The sequence below is a fragment of the Monopterus albus genome, unplaced genomic scaffold (assembly GCF_001952655.1).
Source record: "Monopterus albus unplaced genomic scaffold, M_albus_1.0 scaffold300.1, whole genome shotgun sequence".
Classification (NCBI taxonomy): Eukaryota; Metazoa; Chordata; class Actinopteri; order Synbranchiformes; family Synbranchidae; genus Monopterus; species Monopterus albus.
Window position 1 is genome coordinate 65,076 of NW_018128180.1, and position 26,084 is coordinate 91,159.

Sequence of the window (26,084 nt, forward strand, 5' to 3'; positions counted from 1 at the left end):
TAAAGAGGGAGGATGGATGAATGAAGGTGTGAAGAAACAAAATACATTACTGTACAGCACATCACCACTTTGCCTTTTGTTTGGTGTTTCCTTAGTAAAACCACCAGATTCTAATTCATAGTAATGTCAAAGTAAATCAAGTCTAGAAAGAAAAAGATCCTGATGCTCTTTTAGTGACACTTCCCCTTGACCATCCTACATCTACTAATGTCTTATCTAATCAGTTCATAACTCTGTGCTCCAATTTGAGGCTACTCTCTTCCACAGTGGTAGAATGTGTGTTTACACAAGATAAGAGCAAAAAGGACACTATCAAAAAGGAATAAAACACAAACAAGGTAACAACAATGAGAACATAGGCTGTCTTTCTGCTGTGTAGACTTGAAGGTTTGTGTATGTGGTTTGCCTGTGTGTCACAGTGACAGTCTACACACAGACCAAACTTGTCTCCTGGTGTGACAGGGTAGGGAAATGGTAAAAGATGTGAGCAGCAGCAGGGCCAACCCCATCATCATCCATCAAATGCTCCGATTACAAAAGGAAGCAGAACTGCTGCACCAATATGTCAGTAACTGTGGACACATCACTACACATGAAGGGCACAACCTCTTTGTGCGAGTATAAAGGACTACCAGCATTAATGTTGCATTCACACAAAAATGTAGATGCAACATTCTGTGAAGTACACAGCTGCTTAGCTTAGATTACCTGATCAATACTAGTTTAATCTCTGTTCAATCAGACAATACAGAAATCAATTTGTGACCATGTTTGGTGTTGCCTTCCAACAATGTCTTTAAGAACTGTTAAAGAACAAGGCTGGCATTATCCAGTATTTTCTGTTATGGTCAACAAACCCTATAAAAAGACCAACTATGTGAACTCAGTATTTTCCTGTTTACATGTGTCACACACTCCAATTTGCTCCTAACATTTGCAGTCCCAACTTCACAGTCTGTACAGCATATGGCCCACTCACATTCACATCTATGGGCAATTTAGAGTCACCAGTCAAACTAACCTGCATGTCTCTGGGCTAGGGAGGAAGCCAGAGCACCCAGAGAAAACCCATGCAGGCCAAAAAAAGCATACACAGCTGCTGAACAAACAACAGCTTAAAGGCAAAAAAAAACAAAATAAAAATTTACACACTGTATTGAGCTCCCAATAATTTAATTCAGTAGTAGCAGCAACATTTTGATCTATACAGGATCTTCATCAGGCATTGTCAAACAGACACCACAATGAAAGGCACATTTTTATGTGCACCTGCTAAGACACCACTCAGGTGTTTTCAGTCTGACTAATTTGAAGACAGTCAGCTTCTAAAAAGGATCAATCAGGACAGAATTAAAATAAAAACAATTCCACGCTAAAGGAGGAGACGTCAACATGGGGGGAGCAATCAAACAGGTAAACACAATGTGAAAAAGAAAAACAAAAAAATCAAACGTAAAAACAATTACAACAAGACAAAACATGACAAACAGGAGAGAATTTCTATTTCTAAAAAGTTATTAGTCTATAATCCCACTTGGACAACAATTGGCCAAAACATAAATAGTATGCCAAATATTTACTATACTACAAAAAAGGTTTTAGATCAAAATCTCAATTTAAGCCTTTAGGCAACAAAGTATTGAAAGTGAAAATCTTCTAAAGGATGTTATTAATCTCTCCTGTGGTTTTTCCAATACAGGCCAAACCACAAGGACATTTAATCATACATTTTTGTATTGCAAGTAATGATGCCTCTTACACTGAATTTTTTTTACTAGAGTGCGAATGAGAAAAGGAGTGACACATCAGTAAAGTTACATTTTGCTCATATTTTACATAAGAAGGTAATGAAATGACATAATGTTTCAAAAGACTGTCGGCAACAGTTGATATTTTCTCTGTAAAACAGCCAGTAACAGCTATTCTAGGTCTACCACTTGGCTTTTCCAAATATTATGTATTTGAGGCAGTACAAAAATAACTGGTATGATCCACTTTCATAAAATCAAATTCTCTTTGGGTGATATCACCACTTTCACCATAACTTGACAAGATATTACGAAGTCTTTTTAAATACCTGGATCTGAATCAAGTTTTTTATAAAACATCCCACTATTGAGTCGCCTTTACCAGATTTTTGTCTGTTTTAAAATTATTTTGAAGCTTATCTTTGATCTTGAGACAAATTGTTTTAAGCTTTATGTTCTCTTTTCTTATTAAGACCTTGTAAAACATCTCTCTCCACTAATAACAATAGAAATCCAATGAAGCATTTCTATGTTTTGGAGGGACAAAGGTAGATTTACTCCTAAACAATCTTTCAGTGCCTACAGGGGGCTCATTTTGCAACCGCAAGGGGAACACCTACGTACAAATTCCAATGGGACCTTAGGCCTATTAGCAAAAGATTCTTTAACCCACAGAGTCCTAAAGAATTTTAGACATTAAAGTCTTTGCAATATGTTGTGGGTACAAAAGGCAAACATTTACTCAAAGCCCTCAGACAACTCGAGGACAATTCCCTGCCGAACAAACTGACAACATTCACACTCAATTAGAAGCTGAGTAGAAAATATTGAACCAAAGTCAGAAAATCCCTTATATGCAGTCTGGAGGGATGGCTAGCTTAGCATAGCTTTACTTCTGCCTATGTGATAGCACCTCTTCTCAAAAATAAAAAACAACCGCAAAAATAAAAATATTAATATAGAAGGATAATATTGTTTACATGGGCCCTGCCTTGGTGTAAGGCCTTAATCAAATTATAGCTGGTTAAACTCCATGAAATGTGTGAATGTGGGAGGTAAATAAGCAAATAGAGCTCAAAGAAAAGCTTTTTTGAAATGTTCAAAGAAGTACAACACATATTCTAACTTCACACTGAGTCACAAAATTACTGAATGAAGGCAGAGAAAAATCTGCTCCTCACTAGCAAAATAGCCACTTTGCCACAGTGGTGGTGTGAAACTGCAATGTTGTGTGTTCTCAAAGGCAGCTTTCTGAGATAGATTCCACTCTTTGAGCTGCCCAGTGCAGATTTAAAAGAAAGCAGACAAAAGATGAAGCCGCTGTAATATATTCTGTGTCACTGGAATGGTACTGCACAGTTATTTGCACGACAACAGTGTCACTCCTCCTACAGAAGCTGCTATGTGAAATGTACAGCTCAGGTGATTCAAGGACCAATATGGCAACATATTGCACTGCGTCACCTCATGATGACTTCTTTATCAGGTGTCTTATTGAATTTTGACACTGAAATGAGAAACCCCCACATCCCAGCACAGTTCCATTGAAGCTTTGGGGCAAGTGGTGTAGTCACCCAGCCTTGATCTTGTTAACAACTGCTGCACACACACTGCCAAAAACACACTCTTGTTCACTCAAAGCTGGAAAAAAAACCCTCTAATATTCCAAACAGAATGCTACCTCTGAACAGGGTTCACATGTCACAGGGCAGGAACAGAGGTTTAAAACCTGCTGCACTGTTCAACAAATGTCAGGTAAATCCCTTGTTATTTGCATGCATAATTACTTAATTATGGACGTGCTTGTTAGTATTATTGCCACAGAGCAGCCACTGCTTTACATTCAAAAGAATGTGCACAAATGATGTGTGTCTGCACATTTGTGTGTATGAGCCAAACTGTTCTCTAGTTTATTTGCTGAGGCAGGTTGAGAGTATAATGTCTTCAGGGGCTGCAAGTCATTCCATTAATTATGAGCTGCTCAAAAGCATCTTTGTATACCGTATACACCTGTGCTCAACCAAACTGTCCAAATACCACCTGCATTTAATGGATAAAATGAATATTAACAGTGCTAATGTTAATTAACTTTAAAATTCTGATGATCAGTAAGGTACAATAGTGGCTGCGTTATCAGCCTTACAATGTTGACAGAGCAGAAACGTTAGATTTGTTGTTGGAGACAGATGGTGTTCTACAGTCTGGATTTTATAGTGCAGTATGGCTGTGTGGTTAGATTCTTAATTAAGAGCACACGTTCATCAAAATGTCTTCTAACAGGTTACAGGGATGACAAACTTGACATCAATCAACAGAGATAGCAGATGATTCAAATATGCTACTTGGAAGGCTTTCTGCTGAAAGAAGAGCATTAACAGGCCACTGAAAGTAAGAGAAGCATGCCTCGTGTTGCAGTGATGAATCTGCCTCTGTTATTACAAGGTATGAGTCATTCACTCATGAGCAGCCCAGTTCCCGTCTCTCTGTCCTGTATTAACAGAGATCTTAATGCGTTGTCACCAAAGTACACACCTTTGAAGACTCGCTTACATAAAGGCCTCATTTGCTGCTTGTTATGGTCATCAGTTGATTTGGGATTAGCTGCAAGGTTATCCTTCATCTTTGACCCAAGAGAGCTTTATAACTTTGCCTCTGATTACCATGTTCATTTTTCCAAGAAGCCCTGTCAGAGACTCATTCAATGACATCTAAAAGGCAGGGTAATTATACTATTCTATACTGAGAGATGTACTGCAGATCTACTCAAAGTTTCATGGTAATGAATGATGAAGAGATCCATTAGCAAAAGCAGGGAGAAGTGAGCCGATTAAACCTTGAATTGGTCTCATCTCACACAGCATAATCTTGAGATAGACGCTATTATTGCCTCCCCACAACTCTCTTTCCTCTTGCCATAGAATGTCAAAATGAAAATTCTTAAGTCTGTCAGATTCCTGCTTAATTGCTGTCTTAATGGTTGGCTTAGTGCTGCACAGCGTTTCTACAATTAAAATGAACAGCAGTGGCCTGCTGCAGAGTATTCTTCATTAGGCCCGGAAATAGTAGCGGCATGTCCCCAACTGTAAATGGCCTGAATAATGACTCTCTATCTCCTTGAACTGAGGTCAGTCACTGTCCACATGGACAAGTGGCCTTTCCTCTTTTCCCTAGATAGAAAACTGGTCTAGTGCAATGACACTGAATCTACTGAATCCATGTTATTTTTCTCTCCTGTTGCTCAGAGGAAGGTTTTAATACTTGAAATGTTTCTTTTTCTTGAAACCATGACAGAGGCGATATGTTAGGGCTGGGAGCCTCTTCACTGTCTCTGTTAATTGGACATGTTATGGTACAATAATACACATTCAGTGCTGCTGTCCAACTGTTTTGTGTGCGATGTATTTGTGAGAGTGTGCTTATGGATTACATGTGTCTGTTGTGTTGACACCCAGTTCCTAGCCAGCACTGCCAGGTACATTCATTAACAGGCAGAGCTAATAATGAGCACTCAGAACCACTCAGAGCACAGCAGGCCTTCAACACCTGTGGCAATGACGGCAACATAAGCTGAACAATGTTCATTTTTTTATGGGGACGTGCTACAGCATATAAAGAATTTTCTGAGTCCAAAGTGATTTGTTTATGTGAAAGTTTGTCTTGAAGGTGCTAAGAGGTTTTGCCACCTCTATTCTGTGGTGTGATTTTCAGCCAAGCTGTTACCAAGAACGAGCGTAAATTACCCACACAGCAGTAATTTCTTCCCGTGTGGCTGCCTATTCCTCTGATGTTGATGCTGGCATGCAACTAAATGAGGCTCCACACACCCACAAGTCCAACACTGTCATTAGAGCAAACTGTTAACTGACAAAAGTGTAGTTGAGTAAGTGTCGTTTGTTACTGTGTGGGTGTTTATGAATTCCCACTGACTGCACATATTGTCAGAGTATGTCAAGGAGCTGGAGTGATTTTGGTTCTCCATACTGGATCTCATCTAGTACAGAGATTAGGACTAGACCAGTATATTGGCCATTACTACTGCAGCATCCTGCGGGTATATACTGTCCTGCAGGTATATGCTCTATACTGTAGATGTATATGGATGCTGATAAGTGACATTACCAAAATGCCAAAAAAGCTTTGACAAATTGAGCCACCATGACAAATTGATTTGTCAACTATAAAATGTCCTACGTATTATGTAGTATGGACAAGTTCTATAAAAAAGAAATCGTTCAAGATTGTTGTTTATGTTATATCTCTATCATTTAAAAAATAACAGTACTACCAACTGGTTTATCATTTGTGAATATTTAAAAACTACAAAATGTCAATATCCACATCAAAAATTCAATGGCAGTCAGGTTATATTGGAAATATTTTTACATTATTAAAAAATTGAAATATAAAATGATTAAATAATACATTTTAAGATAGATAAATAAACAACAGGAAAGATGCTATTAGTTTTCAGTGAGAGACAAACAAATGGTACAGTCTCATAATTTCAATGAATAATTCTATCTCTTTCTTCAGCTGAAGATGTATTAAATCATTTGTTAATTTATTTATTTCCTAATAAGAGCACTTAGTTTTTTTGTGACATGCTGTTTTCTAAATTTCAAACATGCATGAATGTAAACTGTGTATGTGTTTACATACAAGAATAGGCATTTGATTTCCATGGGAAGTTGCTCTTCATAATAGTTTATCTCTGGATATGGTGAAAGCCAAGCAGACATTGAGCGACTACTGTACAGCAAGCAGTGTCTTTATATTTGTCTTGCTCCCAGTCACTGCCTCACTCCTGCTAATATCAATAACAAATCCAGAGAGAAGCCTCGACTTGACTGCCAAAGACATTCTCTCAGCTACGGTGACTGGTGACATCTCAGACAAAAACATCCTCAGTGTATAACTGGAAAGCAGCTAAAACTAAGTGATGCTGTCAAAGACAAAACCCTTGACCAGTGGAACATGTGACACTAAATGTGAAATGAAATCACGCTTAAGCAGCTCTCTGAAAAGGCAGCAGATGAGATTAAAAAAGAACAAACACCACCTGTATTTCAAGCCTAAGACTACAAAGAACTGTGAGTTTTCAAGGACATAATACTGTATAATCTATCATAAGGGAGCTCTCATCTACCGACTGCTGTTCATCACTGAGCTACTACTAAGACATCCACAATTAACATTCTTTCTAAAATTGATAGCAAAAATGAAACCTGAATACAAAGTACCTAAACAAACGAATCACTGCACACATCCCTTGCAGAGTTCAAACTGTCATTTATGCGCTCATTTTGTCACTAAGGAGCCGCCTGCAGGATGTAAGTGTAGAATTAAATTAAAGCAGCAGCACTGAAAAGGTTAGGAGTTATATATTCCACATGGCCACATGCTTGCTGGGGCTGAGAAATGTCATCAGCATGCTAATTAAGATCGCATCTGTTCAGGGGTCTTAAGTCAGTATATTTCCTCATTATTTTCTCTTAACCTTCACCACTTTAGCCAACCAGGCATGCATGCATTCATACTGGGCAGATTCCTCAAATGCTTCTCTAAACGGTAAAGCCTCGTGTTTATTCATTGCTTCTTAATGGTAATTAAAGTTTATCGAAAACAGAGAGGATTAAAAAACAACACAGAGGCAGAACATTAATACTGAAATTATGTGAAATAAAATCATAAAAACAAATTAAAGGAGGTACAATGGCACCTAGACTTGATACAAGGCTTAATGAAGCTAATGGTCCAATTTACACTTTGCCATTTTATGCATCCTGGAGTGGACTGGATTGCCATCTTATGTCACAACAGCCAAGCGAGATTCCACAAAAGACCTCCACAATCGGTTTGAGACATATAACAGGCCTTCTTCACAACAAAGGTGATCTTATGGTTTTTTTCTTTATTTGTCAATTAGTAGTGAAGAGCCAGTAAACATGACATGAAACAAAGGTCTACAGCTGGAATTTAACCGTGGACAATGTGTTTAAGCGGTATGCACTTTAATGCCAGGCCACTACCACAGCAAATCTTCTGACTTGTCATAGCACTGCCCATGTGGATGTTCTTTATTTCTGAGATTGCTCGGTTTTCAGCTTACACACCTCAAATGAAAAATGTCCACTTGGACTCGTCATAGAATATAGAAGACATAGTTATTTCTAAAAAGCATGTGTTATACAGCTGGTGTGAAACAGTAGAGTATGTTGTTACGCTGCTACTTGTATAAACCTGAGATGTTTTCGGTTCAGTTGTCTCTGTGGCTAACACACAGTCACATGATCAGAAGGTGCAGAGTTTGGTCCTGGCTAAGGCCAAACAGATGCAACATCAGACGCGACTCATGGTTTCTTCAGGAACTGCGTAGTTACTAATGAAGTAATATAGAGCCTTGGAGCTCATCAATTCACCAGTCGTATCGAGAGAATTAATAAAGTAGCTAACCAAGATACAGCTAACCATCATCCTTAACTCTGTAACACTTTAACTAATGCTAAGCTAGCTTTCATATTGGTACATAATTTCCTTTAATTGTTCAAATGGGCTGGAATCTGGTGACTGTGAAGGTCATAGCATATCATTTATATTCTTTGCATGGTCATGAAACCATTCACTTACCCCTGATGCCCTTGTCCAGCTGTTTAGTTGCTTTTTCTCTTAAATCTGTGCATTAAATCAAATCTGGGTTTGATCCAATTATGAGTCCATTGAGACTGTATTCTGGCAACAGCACTCACTTGGACACTAGGGAGAAGGCTTCAGCACACACTGCCGGACATGCCACCAGTTTGATCATCACATGCTCTGCAGCGGCCTGGAAATGCACTCGTGTCACTTTCTCCAGCACTGAGGCCAGAGTGGCCACATCGCCAGCCTTTGTGCTGGGGTCTCCACCTGCTGTGTCCAAGATGTTTCCCCCGTGCACCACAAGCAGCAGCACATGGGTCTTACATTTCTTCTGTAAAAGGGTTGAGATAGAAAAGAGACCCTTAAAGTGAGACACTCAAAGAGAGGGAAAAAAATAGAGGCAGCCATTTGAGAAGTAAGTGGGGCTGCAGTGCTGTACAAATAACCAACCACTTCTACAGTACCTGTTCTTGGCTGCCAGTGAATATACTGAGAGGGTGTTTGTGATAATCCTACCTCTATGTCCTCCAGTCCTTCAATGCTGCTTTGAGGGGCACAGCGTGGGCCTCCCAGCTGGTAGAGACCCTCTGTATGGGATGAGTAAAGGGTGGAGGTGACAGGAAGAAAGGAAAAATGGAAAAATAAACAGAAAGAGAAAGGGGGAACAAGAGAGTCACTGCAGGAGCCACTTCACCCAGATACACCAATAACAGAAGCACAAATGGACACTGGTCAATATTTCCAATCCTTTTCATCTCTTTTCATTCCTACTCCAAACTGGGTGATGGGTGCCCTTAGGCGCAGATTCAGAAGTCAATACTAGCAGTAATCAGTAAGAGCGTGTTGTTTCTCTGTTGCAGCATCTATAGACATCACATATAAGCTATATTGTGGCTTGTTTGAAAAAACAAGAGAATTCATCTCCAGGGACAAAAGCTGAAGAGATGGGGGACATTTTTTATCCAACTGTAATGACTAGAAGCATCCCTCCCTCTCTCTGTGTAGTGCAGCATATCATGGGAACCTGGCCAAACTCATTACCCTCTGCAGAAGTCTCTGCACCCTGTGTCATCTTATTCCTGTCTCTCTTTCTGTTTTCTTTCTCTCTGCTAAAGGCTGTGCTTTGCTCGCTCACTCATTGTTTATTTGGCCTCCTCATCTGGGACCGGCTGTCATGAGAAGCTCTCACAGACTCACGCAGTGTCAGCTCCCTTCTACTCCATTCCCAGCCCACAGCCTGCCTTCGACCGCCTGCTCGTCTAGAACAGCTCAACACACACAAGGGACTCCGCACACTGCACTATTTTGGTCACAAAGTAACAGGAAATCAATGGAGGGAGGTTTTCTTTCTTTTTTCCTGAAAGAGGGAGGTAGAGCAGTAAAATTCCTCTAAAAACCTTGTAAAGTAGTTTAGTGTACAGACATTGCTCCAGAGGGAAAACATCTGACAGCAAGCAGAAAAACTCTGCCTTGGTTGATAAGCAGGTGGCTGTACCTGTCTGTTGCAGTTTCTGAAATTCCCTTTTTATAGAAGCCACTGACTGGCCTAGTTTAATATATGATAGATGATACTGAACACCAGTCATTTTGCCTGCTAAACATCAGTATGATAACATTGTCTGTCAGAACAGGGCCCCAGGTTGTTCTAAATAATGTCAAGTGGCAAGTGTGTTTGTTTTTGGCAAGTCAAGTCTGAAGTCACACACCAAGTCCAGGACCATACCTTGACAATGTAGTAAGTGCTTATTTCCACTATTTTGTCTCCATTTTTATGCCAAACACATACAGTACAGTATGTAAGCCAGTAATTTTGTGCCAATCTTAATTGTGAAACCAGTTAGGTTCTGCTAAGCATCTGCAGTGGGACCTGTACAGATAAAATGATTTTAAGAGGGCAGGAAACACACAAATTGAGACCAATCTCCAAGAAATTGGTATTTGACCATTCTCACACTAAATCCCCCAAAACTGCATGTGGCATGAGATGCTCAACTCAAATCCAAGCAATTCTGTTTTAGGATGGTTAGAGCACTGGCTTAAAGCAGAAATCTGAAACCAGTTTCACTGCAGGCTTCACAGACTACAACTCCTGTGGCTGAATGAGTGAAATATGATTTCTCTGGAGGACAGGAAATGTCACCATCACACCAAATGTTATTTTGACTGCTGTCACCACAAAGAGCGTAATGTTTATGAATTATTCAGTGGTAGCTTCATCTTTAAAGAAATTCTGTTAATTAAATACAATAAAACTGTTGTTAGATAACTGAATATAGCAAATAAGATGAATAATTTATCACTTACTCACTCACTATAGCTAATACAACAAGCCCGTCATACACATGGATACTAGCTGCCAATCAGCAGAAAACAGTTGAGATCAGCTTTGTAGGAAAGATAATCAGAGGAAATAGCAGAGCTTCACTCACCTCATCATTTGGGAGAGCAACACACATGAATTCAACGATAAGTGAGACATTTTTCTGATGTCGGTGTTAGCTGACAAACTCTGTCGGCGCAGCCCAGCAGTACCAGTTTCATAAGGCAATGCCAGTTTTTTCTCCTGCAGCAGATTTCTGCTGCTGCAAATGAATTCTAACCATCCCTCTGCTTTTCTGTTTTCAATTCCTGTGCTTCTTGTCAGAGTCAATATATTTTAAAAAGCTTAGTGATATTTGGCAGCTCTCTCTCTGCTCACAGCTCTGTCCCAGCAAATGACCTAACCTAGAAAGCACAGTGTGGAAAGCTGACAGCGCCATAGTTTATCAACAGCGTGGCCATTTCCAGTGGCTTAGAGCCCAGTCACAGCAGGCAGACACAGTGAATCAGTGCTTCTGCTATCATACTGCAGTCTGAGACAGTTCTTAAGTTATATACAAGGACAAGAAAGAGAAAACTGACCCAGGGAAGAGGGCTGTGAAGATGAAATGGCTCTCCAGAGAAGTCAACTAGAGTGGAATGAGAAGGGATGAAATACTGATTTATTGATCTGTAGCTGGATCCTTCGTGTGTCATTCTGTCAGTGTCACTACTCGAAAAAGAAAATTTCCCATAAAACTCAGAATGGTGTCTCTTTGTCTCCAGCATTCAGAGTTTTAATTATCTGTTTATCTCACCCTGGACAGGTCGCCAATCCATCGTAGGGCATCACACATTTATCATCTTCAATTGAGCAGATGGGAGAAAGACAAGAGCAGGTGGATGAGAGTGAGAGGTAAAAGACTGTATTAGTCATCCGGAAGACTTCCAAACTAAAGATTTATATCTTTCCAGGAAGCCAAAAAAAGAAAAATGCAAAATGTCCTCAAAGTTTCCTGGCTGCTGGAGTGTGAATAAACTCGTTAGAGCTACAGTATTGTTGTGAATTATCAGTGCTCCTGGGAAGATGCAGAGAAAACAGCAGCGCCAGCTTCCTCTTGAAATGTACTTTTACCTCCTAGTCTTTAGCTTGATTCAACAAGACATGCCACAGTTTCAAGAAGAAATTAATGATTTCATGGGAAATGAAGCACACTAGGATGGGACAATATTTAATATAACTGTATGATATGAAAACAAAATCATTAGTAGTAATCACAGTGAACCAGCCTGTAATATTATTACCTTTTTCTATTGTATTTAGGGTTACCATCTTTCTCACTGCTCTCACTACCAAATAATAGGGGTGTAATAGTCCTGAAACCAAAGCCACACTCACTAACACTAAATGTACTAAAGCCGCTAACTCACAAATAGAAAAGAAGTTAAAATCAGAAAAATTCTAATGCTTCAAACTGTTGCATAGGCAACAGAGAGGAGGATACTTGTTATTGTCATTTTGAGCTACTTTGTTGTTCTAGCTGTGGACCGTCATAGGAAAAGCAGTTTCTGATCAAGTTTTTCTCTCAAACTACAGCAATAAAATGATCACAGTATCTGTAACTGAGTTTGGTAAATTGCAGTTAGACAATATCATTAAAAAATAAAGAAATGTTTATGCACAGGTATTTCATGTATTCTTCTTCTTCACTATTACATCCCTACCAAATAAGGGACACAATGTGGCACAGTACCACAAAGCTGTGGGTGCAGTGACGTGTAAATATACAGTGTACATTCATGTCTTTTTTCAGTTTGAAAGGCTAAATGTGTATATTGCTCTTAGTCTATGGCATCATTATAAGCTTAACATCAAAATAAACTGTCAAAAAAATCACAATTTGGACCGTTACAACAACAACAACAAAACTAACTAACAAAAGACATTTCAGATGCAAAAAAGGGAAAGAAGTGCATGACTGACCAAGACTACTTTTTTGAGATGTTTTGCTGATCTTGACTGATTCAAGCAGTCTTTTGTCCTTTTGTCCTTTTGCCAGGCAGAGAGAAGTCGTTCTATGATAAATCACAGTTCACAGATATTTGAAGTTCATTTTTAATCAGCTCTGTGCTGTAGCTGTATCTTGAGTCTGACCATTTAATGGTCATCAGAGAGAAACCCCTCTCTTCAAAGGCACCTGAGCCTGGCACACTGAGGACAAATGGGACAATCCTGAACAGGCTGAACAAGATGGCTTTCCTTGTGCTTTGGAAAACTGCCACCCGGTTCTTATTGGTGAATTTTGTGATATGCTGCCTGAATTTCTGTATTTCCTCAAAGCCAGCACAAAACTCTTCTTAGAGTTGGTCCATACTGACTGTGTCAGACATTTTGAGGGGAGCCACCACCTACTCTAGGTCATAGAGGCCAATCGGTTTCAGTTTTACCATTACATTTTCTGGTGTGAAATCAAACCACTTGTCCCGTGTGGGACAAATCAACTTAGCCCAGTATATGGGACATCCCATCTAATACAGGACAGCTGGCAACCCTAATTGTAGGCCTATTGCTTTATTTAATCCTGAATACAGATATTTGACCCCTTGGACATAGCACAAGAAAGTAGTAAACACAACATACTGTATATTACCATATAAAGGCGATATGGCTAACACGTTATAAGAGTTGTCTGCTAACACATCCAGCTGACACAGAGCAGTGTTAGCTTTCATCTGTTGTTGTGTCTCTGCCCACCTGATCAGTGTATGTCCAATATTCACGTTCCTCTTAGCTCTGTTTTGGTCTCCACCAACCCCTCAGAAAACCATGTTCACCAGCTTGTTGCTTTTGTCACTGCTGGGGAAGCAGCTTACAGTCAGTTTGTTACTGGTTTTTCTTGGAAGACAACTGCCTGCTGCTGTTGGAAGCATTGCTGGTTAGCGAGAGAGAACCAAAACAATAATGTAATATTTGACAAAAGTTGCCATTCTGAAAAAATGAGGGATCTTATAGAAGAAAATATAATAAGGATGTTTAGGATTTTGGTGTGTTAGACATAAGATTACTACAATGGGAAATTATGTAAAAATCTGAAGAACCTGTTGTGACCCTACCTGTTGTGTGCTGTTAAGGAGCAACAGGAGAATGGTGTCTCCTGACTGGGTGAACAGCCTCCTCTGACCCCTGGCAAAGCACATGCATGCTAACACACTCAGCCATCTGTTCACTGCTGCTGGCATCCTACTGTGTGAAGCCCCCAGGAGATGCCACCATCTCCACTGCATGACAAGCCTGCTGACCACACACACACACATTGAGTTTCTATAACTTCAGGGGACATTGCATTGACTTACATTAATTTCCTGGAGACTTACCCTAACCTGATCCATAACCACTACTAACCCTAACCTGACCCTACCCTTAAGACAAGTCATCACTCTAATATACAATGATTTACGTTTTGGGGACCTGTTTTTGTCCCCATAAGGACGTCGATTTCCCTTAGTGTGACTGTGGAAACAGATTTATGCCCTGATAACATGGTTAATATCAGGCCACACTGGCACACACCATGAGGTGATGAGAGTCATATACTGTTAAGGACATGTAAACATTCAGACGCACTTATAAACACAGTCTTTCCCTGACAATCCCAACTTCTGCCTGTCTATATGCTGCAGACGCTGTACTGCAACAAACACTCCCACACACACACACACATGATAGACAGAAGCAAGGTAGCAGAAGCTCAGTAATGCTGAACCAGCCTTCACTATCAGCATCTGGCAGATTCAGGCTCATATAAGTATCTCCAACATGTGCCATTACTAAATCTAACTCTAGGGAGCAGGAATAATGAACAAATGGTTCCTGTCGTGAAACATATTTATTAACTGAATGGGATTTAATATAAGCTTGTATAAATTACTTATATACTGTAGCTTAAACAAGGAATAGCATATTCACAGCTTGCCAACTGAAAGAGAAAAACAATCTGTATTGGCTAGGTAACAGTAGGCTGACATTCAGTGTTTTGGTATGGGCAGAAAAACAAAAGTGGAAGTCAAGCCAAGTTTTATTTATTTACCTCAAGGGCACACATTTGTCTCAGACAACTTTGCAGTTTGTAAAATGAACCACTGTATCCTTTGATTCACAGAAGACCCTTAATTTGTAAGTTTGAAAACTCCCCCAAAACAGGGAAACAGGGAAGGAATCCTTCTTCCAGGTGGGACAGATATTCCACAGATGTCTTATAATGTATACTGTACAGTGGGTGCACAAGTAGCAGAATTATGGTACAGTATAAAAAAACACTAACATATAGTTGTAACTATTGAGAACATTCATATTAAATTATGTGTATTAAGTTAAAGAGTTTAAGTGGTACTGCAGAGCTCTCCCTCCTCCTCCCCCTTTTCTCACCTCTCCTCTCTCCCCGCCCCCACCGAAGCTCCAGGCGGAGACAGCGTTATTTGGGTGTGATTATCTGGTCTCAATGTGTGATCGCATAGCATTTCTGATGTCATATCCTGTCATAAAAATGTACATGTATGCACACAAATCCAGACTTGCACGCAAATGCAAATACACACCTACTGATAGACAATATTCACAGACACATAAATACAAATAGGCACAGAAATGCAAACACATGGGAGACAGAGCACCTATCAAGAAAGGCACAGTTATAGCCAGAGGGCTGTAAAATAAGAGCTGAGGTAGAACGATGCTGCTGACACAGAGAGCTCAGTGCAGATCAGTCAGTTGTTATCATTATTTCATCTTTCTCTTTATTTGTTTGTTTGTTTATTTGCTGAAGAGGTGGCAGGCAGAATCCAGTCTCAGACCTTACATTTAGTTGTTCTGTGTGTATATGAATAGAGCTACAGGGTGGATGCAAAAAAGAGAGCTGTGGTGCTTCACAGAAAACAGAAAATCATTCTCCCATTTAATATATTTCTCTCCATATCACTTCATGTGGAATGATATTTCCATCATATTTTGCGTTTCTGGGAGGAAATGGTCTGTGCTGAGCTGTTTGGCAGAGCTCGTCTTTTAGTCATCACTACCAAACTGTCTGCTTCCACTGACGTAGCCATTTTAATTAATGCTATCTCAGATTGGCAGCACACAAAGAGGAAGCAGCCAAGTCAAGCTCTGGACTTTTTGTCATTCATGGAGTTCAGAATTATGCACAAAAGAGCACTTATGTAATGTGGCTATTTCAGGTTCACTACATTATACAGCACCAAAAACGGTAGCGAGGAAAAGATCACAGCATAAATACAAGACTGTTTGCATAGTGAACAGATGGGGAGCCTGAAATCCGGGGGAGACTGAGAACACAGGCACTGAGCAAGGATGAAGAAGAAGACTGCAGTAAAAAATCAGGGGCACTTGTGCTCTAGGCATTCCTCTCTGCTGCGGAGGTTTCCAACACTGTAACTCACCTCTCTCAGGAGGGAAAGTGTTTGCAGGTGCCTGCGGCTGGTGGAATAAAGGAAGATGGAGCAGGGGAAATAAAAGAACATGATAAGGTGATGTGATGCCAATGGAGCGAAAGAGCACAGAAGCCAGGTGGAAATGGATGGCCAGAGGAGCTGAGGGGAACAAAAGAGGGAATGAAGGAATAATGGAGGGGTTAGAAACCCAGAGATGCTTTTAAGGAACTGACAAATAGATGAAGCTCAAAGGATAGTGGACATCACAACTCAACTGCTCCACAGGTTCTGACTGAGAGTTGTCCAGCTGCACCTTTAAGTTTTCCTGATGATCAGAGATTTTAACTGCAGATAGTTTTTCCAGGGAAACAACCACTTTTCAAAAAATAACAGATTATGTCACTACATTGATTCCTATTATTTTTTAGGGTTGTAAATTACTTTCTCAACATAGCACTTACTGTATAGGAACAAGCCTTTACAAGAGGTCCATTTTCATAGTTCTAAAGGAGACATGCTACAGTATATAGCTGGTTAATGCTGCCAGGAAGCCAGAGTGGAATCACTGTATCAGACAACTTGCGCATCTTTGGTGTCTCCAGGTACGTGCTGCTGCTCATGACCCAAGCAGGTAAGCTCTTTTTGGTTCAGGCTCAGAATTCAAGGCAACAGCAAACGGGGTGTCAGTCTCAGGTGTCCCGCTGGAAGCGTTAAGCTCCTTGGTTCCTTCAGTGAGGAGGTAGCGGATCTCCCTGAGTCTGTTACATACACATTCATTGTGGATTATCCATTCTGTCTTGAAATGGGGATCTAACACTGATGCTAAAATTATACGCTTATCAGTATAGTATCTTCCGTAGCGAGTTGAAACTTTGTGACAGAAGGGAGGATAATCCCCAGGTTGCCCAGCTCCTTCTGCACTTAGTCAGTGAGGTCTGGCAGTGTGCTGGCACCACTGGCAGACCTCATTCAGGGTGATGTTAACAACATTAGACTTGAGTTTGCCTCGCCATAACAGGTCTTTTTGGAGCAGACAGAGGACTAACTTACTCATCTGCAGCTGGCTGCAGCATTGAGTGACACAAGCAATTTTTGGGCGGACACCTAATCTGTCAGCTTCCTCGATATTCATACTTTTGCATACACTATTCACCAGGTGTCTGACTGCCTATTAATGTTGTCATGCTTGTTAATGGCATGTCTAATCACCAGCTGAAGCATGTGAATGGGGCATCTCAGATATAAATTTAACACAGTAAAGTACTGATTTATCATAGTTTCTACACTGGTGGCTATCTCTTCCACCTGGACCTGCAGGAGCACAGGTGGTCCTTCATCCTCCTCTTCATCATATTCAGTGCTGTTGCTGGCACCTGCGGCCACTTCATTACCCTCGGCCTCCTCTTCAGTACCAGGGAGAAGGTTGATCATGTTGCTGGCACTATCAGTGATGGCCTGTATCACATGTTGTTGCACGTTCCAGTATTTCACTACACGTTCATATTTTTGGTAGCTACGAGCTGTGGTATGGTGCCACTGTATGTGCCCCTGGAAAATTCCAAATGTCCACTGACAGAAGAAGCCCATCACCTTTTTGCAGTAGGTCTCACAGCTTGGCTTCCATCTCTTCAGGCCATGTGGTATAAGCGTGTCCCAGAACGTGTTATAGCAGAGGGATTTAGCCCGGTTGAGCCTTGCTGATGAAGTGTTGCATCCCTTCACATTCTCCTTTACTCAGCGGTTCATAATCCATGTAATCATTTTAAAAAATGCTCCATCTAGTTCCCTTTTTCTCCCCCTGTTATGGTTGGGCCTTTGCCTGCAGTGAAGAAAGAAACTTTTGAATTTCTCACTCCTTTTCTCTTGTTGCTGCTGCTGTACCACTCTCTTTATAAAATACAACTTCACAGATGGCACAGATAAAATTTAAAAAATCATATTACAGTGCCTTGCGAAAGTATTCGGCCCCCTTGAACTTTGCGACCTTTTGCCACATTTCAGGCTTCAAACATAAAGATATAAAACTGTAATTTTTTGTGAAGAATCAACAACAAGTGGGACACAATCATGAAGTGGAACGAAATTTATTGGATATGTCAAACTTTTTTAACAAATAAAAAAACTGAAAAATTGGGCATGCAAAATTATTCAGCCCCCTTAAGTTAATACTTTGTAGCGCCACCTTTTGCTGCGATTACAGCTGTAAGTCGCTTGGGGTATGTCTCTATCAGTTTTGCACATCGAGAGACGGAAATTTTTGCCCATTCCTCCTTGCAAAACAGCTCGAGCTCAGTGAGATTGGATGGAGAGCGTTTGTGAACAGCAGTTTTCAGTTCTTTCCACAGATTCTCAATTGGATTCAGGTCTGGACTTTGTGGGTCATAGGGCGACTCTCCCTTCTTTTTTAAAAAAAGCCACTCTGCCCTCGCCCAAAATCCCTTCGCTCCTGCTCCCCGCTCACTCCCACTCCACTCTGCTCCGCTCACATGCTCTGCTCTGTATTGTAACGTCTCCCTTAACTATCATATCAGAAGCCAACTTCAGTGTTTTTTTTATACATTAGGCTATATTTACTTTATATGCTATATCTACTCGTTACAACCATAGGCCTGTTCCACTTGTTCACATTTTGCTTTCTTCAGAGCATGTTCATACAGCACACTCTTGGACACTGTAGGAGACAGCCCCGAAAGATCCCACAGAAAGTCTCTGATAAATAGCTGTACACTGCTGATGCTGGTTACAGCGACTGTATATAAACAATTTCCCTCTAGTTTTACACAAAGATGCTTTATTGTGATTCACCTCTGTGCTGCTATATTATGAAATTTTGTACATGGTCATCTTTGCTTTTGTTGTATGTTATGCTATATTAGCTGTAGCCTACCTGTAGCTAACATGAGCACTTGCTACAGCAGACCTCTGCCACACCAGCATAATGTTAGTTAAAAGTGAGCTTTAACGTAGCTCAGTTCTGTGAGTAAAGACACGAGCATAGAGAAACACACAGCAGTTTGAGAGCTCCAGCTGACTTTGGGGAAGCTGCTGCAGTAACTATGCGGCCATACTCGGCTGGCAGAAGCCTTGATGTGGACAGTGGCTCAGGGGAGAGGGAGGTCCTCTCCTCATGGACCTCAACCAGAGTATGCAATTCACACTCTCCTTGGCCCCACCCCCCAAAGCCATCCCCTCCACACCATAACAGTGACAGAGAAGTGAAACTGAAAGAAAAATCTTTGGCATTGAAAAAGGCTTATGTTAACTATAAATCAGTAGATTGTCATTTTTCCATTATTAATACTTTTGTAATGCCAATGTATTTTTTCAATACAAATGCTTAAGTGCCAGTGTTTGCTTTTCAGCTTTGTTTTGTTTTTTTTTTCAGTTACAGTTATGTTTTCAATGCCAAGCTTTATTTTTCAGTGCCAAAGACTAAAGTCATCGATCTGGCGCCATACAGTTCCCCTGAGCTCTATGGATTTTTATCGCATCTTCCTGGTAATTGTTCAGGGTTATGCCTGCCTGGTCCACACCTTTGTTGTTGTAGTTCACCTTCACTGCTCTCATCAGAGTCATTTTTGGCTGCAGCAAGCAAATGTTTTCAGCAAAAAATGTCTAAAAAACTATTGTGTACTACTTTTCTATCATGCTTGAAAAGTTAGTGATGAGCTGGTGAACACTGTCGAACATCTGGCATCTAAAGAGCAGATGTGTCTCTCAGGGGGTGGTGGAGCCCAAAACAGAGCTAAACCAGGATGAATGCTGACCTATAATTGATGGCCAGAGGGACTCCATATGAATGCTATGCTGATGTGTGTCTGCTGTGCGAATACACAAGGTGGCAGGTGTACATCTATATTACCTTTATAAGGTAATAGTAAATGGTGTGTTTACAGCGTGTTGTTTGCTATATATACTGTACACTCTGTACTATACGCGCCATACTATATATTAAACACTCAATTTGTAGTTTATTACATGCAGCTAGTTAAAACTAATGCAGCATAATACAATACAATTCAACAGCAGCACAAACTACAGCCTCCAAAATGGCTGTAGCGTCCAACACCTCTTTAAAACTGTTCCAAAAGAACTGAACTTACCACCTTCATGAAGGAGGATTTATTGCATCAAGCTGTACTGTAGATCATAAAACAGGTCATGACTGCTCGTGAATGTTCTTTGTACTGAAAAGAAAAATTGAGCCATAAGAGAAAATTGGTGAATGACTCAAATTCTCTTAAATATCTACATACAACTTAAGAACTAATCTGTTTGTAAGACTGGCTCTTGCGTGAGACCCATTATTGTAGTCACATACTGTAAATCATCAGTGTGACTCTTATCACGTTTAATTTCAAAGAGAAAATCTGCACCTCTATCACCAATCTAGACTCTGAACTAAAGATGCTCTGATAAACCAACGGGAGATTGGAATCGGCTGGTTTTTATCTTGATCGGCTAGTCATGGCCAATCAGTCTGAGATATCCAATTCTGTCTCGGTCAAATTTACATGCACGATGGTCCATATCATGCACAAAAAGGCACAGAGAGAAAACGTAGCCTTTGGAAAGGAGTGCATCTGGCAGAAAGGTTCCTGCTAGTGTCTGTCACTTGTGCATTGCAAGCTGTTGTTGAACAAAAAGTGCACAGAGCCTAGAGAAACAAGGGAAGGGAAAAACACAATCTAAAACTCTGACAAATAGTACACAACATGGGCTACACTGGCTACACTTGAAATGTATGTTTATATACTGTATATATACAGTGTACCCAAATAATGGTAAAAGACAGCAAATAATAATTACACACCTTTTAAAGGTCAGCTGCATGTTCAGGAGGATTGATGTAACAGACATTCTTCTGTTTCTATTACCCGTTGCACCTATTTAATTTTTCATAAAAGAAAGGTTACAATTCTTAGAAAGACAGAATTAGCCAAAATCAGAGTTGGAAGGTCAGACAAGAAAATTGCAATTGTGCATCTCTGCTCTCAACTGCAGCCACCATTCTTTCATCAGCTATGGTTGGGGTTGCTTGGAGACCTTTTGTTCTGTGTCCCCACAAGGATGTAAAAGAACAAAAAACAAGGCAGAACTTCAGCAGGCATTTGCACACTTGTATGCAGCACCATGTTGGGGTGTGTTTCTATTCCAAGTCTGACTTTGTTGCCACTTAAGGATGAGAGACAGAGAGAGGGAAACGGAGAATACTAATACTATGAGTCCAGTCCATGTAAAATGCTCAGAGCATGAAAGTGTACTGGGACCAGCTCTCCTTTGTTTTTCTCATCTCAGACAGTCTTGAGTGGAACACACATTCACAGGGCTGAATTCAGTGTGTGATAATAGGTTTTCTGGAAAACAGATGCAAGTAATATTACTAGTGTTTGCATCCATGCTTTGCAGCTTCAGTCATGCAGTGTGATTAAAATGGAAATGGAGACACAGCTTCATGTTGATTATATTACAGGAGGAACATTAATCTGTGCCGCCTTTCCTGCTTCACAAATATTAGCCAGCACACTCAAACTTTTTTCATATGTTATAAAAGATAAAGAAAGATGGTTTTGAGGACCACATACAGTTTTACAAAACAGACACGGCCTTAATAATGTGTCAGCTCAGCGTCTCCCACTATGGTAGATGCCAGCTTTGGACCCATGTAGACACCATATACTGTACTATACATCACCTCTTCATTTAAGGTAACAAAAACCCAGTTGTCTATAGCAGGGCTAGTGTTTTCGGTGAGCACTGAGTACATGTACCATTTCAAGCACCACTGATGTGTTTACCAGACAGCCCGTCATTAATGGAGAAAAGCTGCACAAAGGTTCTCATTTTTTCTGACCTGACTTCACATGCAAGAGCCAAGAGTGTGTACAATTTACAGTAACTGATGGCAGTGGCAGCAGTAAGCTATCAGCTTCATAACCCTCTGGTCCTGTTCAATCAGCAATGCTTTTTAGTTACAGTGCTGTGTGCTTTGTAATATGAGTAATTTAATTAGCATTGGTATCTGCAGTGTGTATTTTAAAGCTACACTACCTAATTTCCTTTCAGCCACTAGAGGGTCTAGTGAGACACAAAAGAAACACACACACACACACACACAAGTAAACCACTCCTTACCTCTGTTTATGCATCCCATTTCCTGGAGCTACAACATGAACAACACACTGCTGCACTGGTTGACATGTTTCCTCATTGCAAAACACACTTATATTTTTTTTTAAAACATTGCCCCAATGACTTTGAATGGCCATAACTTTTTACAGAATGCAAAGTAAGAGTCAGAGGCCCATGCACAAGATTTCTCCATATTCTTAACAAACATTAGAGTCGTGTGTTTCACAATGAGGAAATATGTCACTACGTACAGTGGTGTGTTTCACTGATGTGGTTTTAACTGGTTTTCAACAGTGGAGGTCTATGGTACAGATGAATAAGCTAATCCAGAACTGGTAGACTGACAGGCATCAACGGTGAGCCGAGGCAATTCATTGTTGGCTTTAGTCTCTGTATGGGGATTATTGTTAATACTGTTAATGTAAAAAATGATCAACCTTATTCTTTAATAAACCGGTATTTCATTTATTTTGATAGAAACTGCTATTAACACAATTATGGGGCTCAAACTTGCTAAAAGCATTCCCAAGTTCACAAGTGGTTTAGTGAGTGGTCCGTTGATGGGGTATGTGTGGGTGCTTTAAAATATTCACGGTATGCCCACTTCATCAGTTCCCACCACGTGACTCGGTACAGCATCCCTGCATGAGAGGCTCTTTTCATCTATGCATGACCAGACTACACTCCCACTGAACCGCAGTGATTAAAAGCATCCTCTCCAGGGTTGTCAAACTTCAGAGCTGACCTTTGCAATGACAGCGGCCCATTTATCAGTAAACGAAAACCAAAAACGAGTGCAATGCTTATCAGCATGGGTCGGACAGGGGAACTAGAAAGCACAGCTGGTAATGAAAAGATGTAATTAGCAGTAATTTTGTCCTATGTGGTCAAATTGGCTCTGACTGTTTATTGCTATCATCTAATTTAAAGCTATACTTTGTCCCCCATTGTTTTGATCGATATTTAAGCAGATTTTCATGCTTGGCTGATTAAGGAAGAATGCCTAACATAGAAAACATAATGAGATTTTATATAGGCACCTTTGTTTACACATACCTGTATGCTGATAAGTAAATGCTTCAGTTAACCTTCATACATACTGTAAAACCATGATGTAAAGTGACAAAGAGGTTAGAAAACATGAATGGCATCAAATCTCTTGCTGTGGGAGTTAGAGCTTGACTATGTTATTAAAAACCATTGGTCTGCATAAATCCAAGCACTGATTTATAATCACTGAAGGCATAAACTGAGATTTTATTATTGTTTCTCAAAAATGCTGTGAAGTTAAATCTCTGGGTGATGTGTAATTCAGTTACTGTGGTTGGATAATCACACCAGAGACGCTGATAAATGAATCTAATTAAGTAACTTTCTCACAGGAAGAATCCATTAGGAGAATTGCCTGATTCAAAGTCTGTGCTGAGGACTAACATGAAAACCTGCTGAAATATGATATTTCTCCATCAAGTCTTGTTTGTTTCACAAATATTTCTCTTGCTCTGACCAGGCACAGCATCTGTCTGTTTAACTGCCTCGAATGATTCCACTTACAACATACAAATGAAAGAGATGTACAGTAGATGTTCATTGATTTACTGGATAATGTGAGAAGCTATTCTCTAAGAAAGAATCAAGAAAAGTTTTTCAATCTTGGGATGAAGCAAAAATAGAGAATAGCAACTGTTATGTCCTCAGGACCTTGAAGTGAAAGCAGTGAGGAAGGCCAAACATATAACTAAAAAGAACAGGAGGAGGAGATTAGGAGAAATCGCTAAACATCAAAGGACATTCAGGTCATTGAGCGTGGTAGAAAATGTTCACATATTTACTTCTTTGTTGCCTCATTAACTCATGCTGATTTGAAAACAGCCTGGACAAAAAGAAGAGAAAAGGCTAGATAAGTATCCAAGTGTGTCTGTTCACAACACATTTGCAAGACCTGTCAGGTTTAGTCTGAAGGTTTAACCTTAAACAGACATGAAAATGATTGGAGCCTCTTAGCTTGCATAGGAATTTTATTTTAACTGATGGTTTAGTTGTGCAGAAATAAACCCAAAATTAGCAGAGGATATGCTCTTTCACAGGCATCACTGAGCATTGAAGAAGGGGCAGTGAGCTTGAAACACATAATCTGCATGTTAGATCTCTGCTACCCTTATGTTTATCTGCTGCTCACAACATGCTTCCGTTTATTCATGCTCATCCAAGGCACAAACAGCAAACTGTTTACAACTACATATGAGGTCCTTTTTCTCAGCAGTTTTTGATAAGGAAACCTTAAACCCACATTTAGGAAACTTTTTGACATTACTATGGTAACAAAAGTAAGCCTGAGAACTAACACCTGTGCAGGTATATAGAGCTTTTTAGCCTCTTTTAGCAAATTGTTCTGAATTTTCCACCCACACATTTCCTATTTGGCTGAGTGTCTCAGCTCTCATTGACCCTTTCAACTCAGACAAACCGGCTGAGTGCCGGCTATACTACCTTCCTAATACTATAGTGCAAGTGACTAGGGAGAAAGATCAAGCAGCATCTGAGGAGTTTATGGTGTGAACCAGAGCTTAAAGGGCCCATAAATATTACACACATATACTGTACTAAGTATCCAGAAGCACGCCTCCAACAGGAAGCTCATGTTGCTCTGTACCTGTGACTGTGGGCTCAACGTTAATAACAATAGCACCAAGCAATGACCTCTACTAGAAAGCCTCCATTCAATGTACTGTAGAATAAATTGTAGGATTGTACTGTTTACATAGTTTACTTCCCAAGAAATGAACCTCAAGTAGCAAACACACCAACGAGTTTATTTGGAGGGCTATTGTGTGTCTGAAAACAGTTTGAAGTAAGCAGGTTTTTGTTGTACCCATAGATTTCCCATTTCCAAACAATCGAGGACGCACAAGATACAGTAGATAGACAACTCTGTCAGTTAACCTGACACATATTCCAGTGAGAAATGGCAGCTGCTGTTGTGTGACAATGATGCTAAATGTCCGGAGAATCAGCTCTGGAGTCCGACAATTTCAGTGTAGCCCTTACCGATAGAATTCCCAAATCTTTTCATCTCTCCAGGTTGTTTTTTTTTTGTTGCCGTTTTTGTGTAAATGACCCTATGGTGGTAAATGTATATCTAACTGATTTCTATGACTAGAATAGACTATGGATGACATTCACACAATGTTTATATAGCTGAAATAATTCATTCAGTCACTGAGTTTCATATATCCCAACATGCTTCACTCTGTGTAGACTGGTTGCGCATATGTGCTCATTTAAAATAATGAAGTGCCTTGTTATTTCTGCAGAAGCAAGCCAAATGTTTCAGGTTAATATCAAATAAGGCCAGGGCACTTTCCCACAGGATGAAGCTAGGTAGAGAGAAACTAACCCACAGTCAAAGATTATGTAAAGTTATTATTTTCATCAGGCCTCCACTCCTTTGAGGATGTTTTGGAAGCTAAGACAGTTATGAGTCATGCCAGTTAAACAGAAAACAAGGACAGACAATAGCAACACCTGAAGATTGTTTTGGAATTGAATGTAAGCTTTCACAGGAATGACTGAAAAGCAGATAAGCTCGAGTACATAAGCATAGGGGGAAGAGAAAGTTGAGTTACTCTTGATAAGAAACTTTCTCTGTATCATGTATCGTGCTTAAGCAAAAAAGGGATCATCATTGCTAAGACTGTTTGGTCTGAATCTTCTGCCGGTATGTCTGATACAACACTGCCACAACAGACCCTTCCTCTTCAGCCTTGGATGTTCCTATTGTTCCGCATTTGTGCCATGAGGAAACGTCATCAACAAGCCCATTTA

General features: G+C 40.2%; 1 protein-coding gene across 1 annotated transcript in view; it reads right to left on the reverse strand.

The window, feature by feature from the left end:
• The window catches only part of LOC109973685 (membrane-associated phosphatidylinositol transfer protein 3), an 84,017-nt gene that overhangs the window by 34,360 nt on the left and 23,573 nt on the right, over positions 1-26,084 (reverse strand). Inside the window, exons 5-6 of the mRNA XM_020623468.1 lie at positions 8,901-8,971; positions 8,495-8,715 (exon numbers count right to left, since the gene is read on the reverse strand). Of these exons, the coding sequence (XP_020479124.1) occupies positions 8,495-8,715; positions 8,901-8,971 (292 nt within the window). The remainder of the gene's footprint in view (positions 1-8,494; positions 8,716-8,900; positions 8,972-26,084) is intronic.